Here is a 4,609-nt window from a genome sequence, read left to right as displayed (position 1 = left end):
TCTTTCCCAAGGGAGGGGGGAGATGATGCGGAGCATCCTACGGTCATCCCCATGGACTTATCTACATCTCCTACGACACCACATGGACCAATGACTAGAGCTCGAGCAAAGGCTATTGAAACTAAGGTGAACTCGCTCCTCTCCGAACTACCACTCCCCACATGTGAGACATGGCTACTACCTCAAGCGGAGACCCTATGTGTGATCAGGTACTTAGAGGAAAGCCACGGAGCAACTACAACTAACGAACAAGACGGCGAGCACACCAAGTACAAGAACCAAGAAGAAGAGCTGCCATGAAAACTACAACCACCGGACGACCGAACCAGTCCGAACGTCCGACGCCTGAAGCCCCAGCCGGCCAGCCCAAGTCCCAGCCAACAAACGCTACAGCGGCCGGACATCCGACACCTCCCAGCGTCCGAACGACCGACCGGCTCCAGACATCCGGTGTCACATCACAGAAGGGAAATTAACAGATTCCGAAGACCTCCGGACGACTGAGCCCCAAACGCCGTACGCCCGCCGGACTTTTGGCAACGCTTGGCCAGAGCAGAAACACCGGACGACCGGACCTTCGCAGGCCACCAAACGTCCAAGACCATCCGGACGCCCAACACCTGTCTACGCATAAAGACTAGGGCCAAGGCCCATGTACCCTTTCGTCCACCTAGACTATATATACTCCTCCTCCCTCTTATTAGGTTAGCATTGGTTTAGCTCATACTAGAGATAGAGAATTGCTCATCCACCTGATACTACTCCCTTTGGAGACCGAGGCCTCTAGGAGAAGATCACCCAAGTGGAAGACCCCACTTCTGGGAAGATCCCCTAGTGGATTCAAGACCTCTTGGAGAAGAACTAGTTACTTGTATCCCCCTTTGTTGGATTTGAATCATGTATCTCTCTTTGTGTTCATGGATCTAGCATGTGTGATTGTATCAATCTATTTGAGTGTTTCCTCTTATTTTCCCCCTTGTATTCTTCGTGTGTTTGCCATGTTCTTCGGAAATCCCCCTCCAAATCGTGAAAGATCTGCCCCTAGGATTCCACCCTACATCAGGAAGGCGACAACGAGCATAGAGGCCTGTCGTGAAGCGCATCGCCCTCCCATTCGCCCTTGCAGTCGTTCACAACGGTCATCTAGCTATACCCCAATGTTTGATCACACCATTACTTGCATGGTCAATAAAACGAGCAATATATCCACATGTCATTAGATCCGCCATGTTTGCAAAATATGCATATAGTGTCCACTTAGAACTACGCAAAAATTAGTCCTTAATTACTTATTGGTGGGGCCATCTTACATTCTACTTGAAACGAGAAATAAGTTATTCAGCTTGCATCAACCAATGCTTTGATGAACTGATCCTTGAGGTGGCCATTTGATCCTGCCATTCTTTGCGCCATCAGATCAAACGCATCACCGCTCCTGAAAGTCAAAATGAAAGAAAATGTACAACAAGAAATGGAAAAACCAAATCTCATCAAATTATGTACTATGATAGCAAGAGCCAGCCACATAGTTTTGACTAAATTTGACAACTTACGGATCAAAAACAAAACCCCCAGCTTCCTTTAGAATCAAAGCTCCAGCAGCCACATCCCTAGAGGAAAATTTAACAATTAGATGTGACTTTTGGTTTATATATTTTCCATGTAAAACTATCGTTAATAATTTGGTAACCATACCAGGGGCCACCAAAACCGATCTCATAACACAAATCTAGCCTACCACAAGCAACTCCACACATGTTTAGAGCCAAAGAGCCACACATACGTATAGATCTAATCTGAAAAAAATGAATAACCCGTTAGAATATTGACATGCTACAAATAACTCCGATAAAAATGTTACTTTACAGGGTTTACCTTGAATAGTAACTTATTAATTCTGTTGGTTGTATCATCCAAAGTGGGCTTGTCTCTTTTGGTCCCTACCTGCTCAATTAATATGGTTATTTGTTGAACACTCCAGTAGAATTCTTTTGAAAGTAAAACGTCCAGACTTAAGTTTTCATGGCATAATACTACAGCTGTCGTGTGCAATATAATTATTAGTGAAGAAAAATGTGCAATGTGTGGCTACATATTCCCAATTGCCACTTAAAAGAAAACAAAAAATACTCTAGCTGCAAATGTTGTGTCATCAAGTACGAGGGGCTTAAACTATGCTTCTCCAATGAACCATGTGCTGTATTGAAACTAATATGGAACGGATAACAGTAACTCTATGCCGTTCTCCCACTCTAACAAGAAGGCCAACAAATGAGCAATTATTTTATGCATTCTGCTAGTACGATAATTCAAGATGCAGAACAATTTAAAAGCCATTCAATGTGATATGGACAGATTTGATACACACAATTCTGTTCATCTCATTTACAATTGGAGAGTTAAAGAAAATGCATGAATGGTCATATAAGTATGTGTACCGACAAAGCATTAGCTCATAGGTTGCACATGTCTAACCAGCGACTGTTGGCTGGCTAGTCTACCTGAGCACACACCTAAAATTCTCAATATATCCTTGTCAGTTGCATACTGAAAAGGAAAAGGCTGGCCCCCCGCCCCCAACCCCACGTTTTTTTAAACAGTAACCTGGCTTTATTATTAACATACAGAAGCAGCTAGATTGCTAGCCACCAGAGATAATACATGGTACCTCCCTGGGACATATGGGCACCATGGAGTAGCCAGGACATGCGCCACTGAGTTACAGCCACGCTTACACGCAAGCACCTTAAACTCGATAAAGCTAGTAAAAAGAAGAAATTTTGCCTCCCAAAAGAGAACTCCGTTACAAGCAGTATCCAATTCATTGGAAAGAAGAGCCCAAGCGAGCACAGTCGAGTCTGTTTCAATGATGATACGCCCAAACCCAACTTCAGTCGCGAACTCAATCGCCTTCAGACAAGCTATCGTCTGTATGCAAAGCATCCTTCAGGAAGTGGATGTGGCCCATACCAGCACCGATGACATCTCCAGAAGCATCCCTTGCACAAAAGCCCCAACCTCCTGTACTGTTATCTTTTAGGAACGTGCCACAAGTGTTCATCTTTAGGAAATCATCAGGAGGCTTAGACCAGCGCTCAGCAGGCGCTACAACCGAACATGAAGGTATACGAAGGTGTTCAGAAAATTCTGTAACCTGTACAGCACTACAGGATACGACCGCCGCTGCTGAAGGGCACCTATCACCATTATTGACAGCATTTCTAGCATTCCACAAATTCCACATCAAACAAATGCAGAACATGGATGTCACATTCTCCAAGCATAGCAGAACTTCGACTGATTGTTTTGCATCAGTGCAACTGAGCACCAATCCCCTTACATGCTCTTGGTTAGCTTCACGCCAAACGGCCTTCGCAAATTTACATTTGAGGAAGGCATGGCCACCATCCTCGTCGAGGTGTTTGCACATCAGGCAAATGGTATCCAGGTCAATTCCACGACGTTTAAGATTTAACCGGACAGGAAGGGTGTCGTGACTCAATCTCCAAAGGAACATGATGATTTTCCTAGGCATTCTCAAACTCTAAAGCTTGGTCCAAACCATTGCAGTGCTTGTTGTCGGATCTGCTACAGTGCAAGTTGATGTTTGACCTGCAGCAACATCATCCAACTGAAGTTTGAGTTTGTAAGCTTTTGAGTTTGTAAGCTGAACGAACCGAAAAGTTACCTTTCGGATCGGGATGCCAAGCTGGAAGATCATCAAATCCCTCCTTAATTGGAATACTCAGAATATGAGGGCCAACATCAGCATTGAATACTTGTTGAACAAGATCTTGGTCCCACTGTCCAGAAATAGGGTCGATCAGATCACAGACCTTCTGAAGTAAAATTTGGCCTCTAACTGTACTACTAGGTCTTCTAGTAATCCCTCTTGGTACCATGGATCTTCCCAGATATTAACGTTTTGGCCATTTATACGCCATATCAAGCCTTATTTGATAAGATCGCAACCTTTGAGAATACTCCTCCAAGTGTAAGAGATGTTGTTTTCAACCCAATCTCCAAGGAAACTCTTCTCCAAGCAACCACAAGGGTCAAGGATAACCTGCACTTGGCAGGATAAGATGGCAGGCATTTATTGAGCCTGTAAGGCTAGGATAGGATAGCAGTGTGGCTGGACTTAGAAGTCCATGTTCACACACTATTACTAGTTTGTAGTGCACGTAATGTGCAGCCTATAGTCGGTTCTTTGTCCTATATAAAAGACTTGTATCCTCCGTTGTAAATGAAGCCACTCCTTCAGAGAAAAATATTCAACTTCAAGCTTAGTACTGTTAGGAAAGCAACTTCTCTCTCTCTCTCTCTCTCTCTCTATATATATATATATATATATATATATATATAGGGTCGCGCTATTCGTCACCCTGGGTGAGAAATAGTTATTCTTCACACCCCCCTCCCCCCTCTATTTTACCATCAATGCATCGTAATTTTACGTTCCGTAAGTTTTGTCTTATTTCCGACGCAAAAAGGGACCATAAGAAAATATATAATCGCCGTAAAAAATATTTTATGTTATGTAAAATTACAAACGTAAAAACATAGTCTAAAATACACATAAACTGCAAATTTTCTTGTCTTATGACCT

At 43.4% G+C, this 4,609-nt stretch overlaps 1 protein-coding gene across 2 annotated transcripts in view; it reads right to left on the bottom strand.

Moving 5' to 3' along the window:
* Nucleotides 1–1,177: 1,177 nt before the first annotated feature.
* The window catches only part of LOC119285949 (inositol monophosphatase 3-like), a 32,147-nt gene continuing 28,715 nt past the window's right edge, over nucleotides 1,178–4,609 (bottom strand). Inside the window, exons 7-10 of one of the 2 annotated variants that reach the window (XM_037565275.1) lie at nucleotides 1,876–1,944; nucleotides 1,696–1,796; nucleotides 1,554–1,610; nucleotides 1,178–1,435 (exon numbers count right to left, since the gene is read on the bottom strand). In XM_037565275.1, coding sequence (XP_037421172.1) covers nucleotides 1,339–1,435; nucleotides 1,554–1,610; nucleotides 1,696–1,796; nucleotides 1,876–1,944 — 324 coding nt within the window. In that variant the 3' untranslated portion in view covers nucleotides 1,178–1,338. Of the gene's footprint in view, nucleotides 1,436–1,553; nucleotides 1,611–1,695; nucleotides 1,797–1,875; nucleotides 1,945–1,998; nucleotides 3,613–3,688; nucleotides 3,804–4,609 lie in introns of those variants that run through there. The other variant, XM_037565276.1, reaches the window with a different exon arrangement.

This window comes from Triticum dicoccoides, chromosome 4A (assembly GCF_002162155.2).
Source record: "Triticum dicoccoides isolate Atlit2015 ecotype Zavitan chromosome 4A, WEW_v2.0, whole genome shotgun sequence".
Classification (NCBI taxonomy): Eukaryota; Viridiplantae; Streptophyta; class Magnoliopsida; order Poales; family Poaceae; genus Triticum; species Triticum dicoccoides.
Note: the sequence above shows the minus strand (reverse complement) of the source record. Positions and strands in the feature narration are given on the sequence as shown.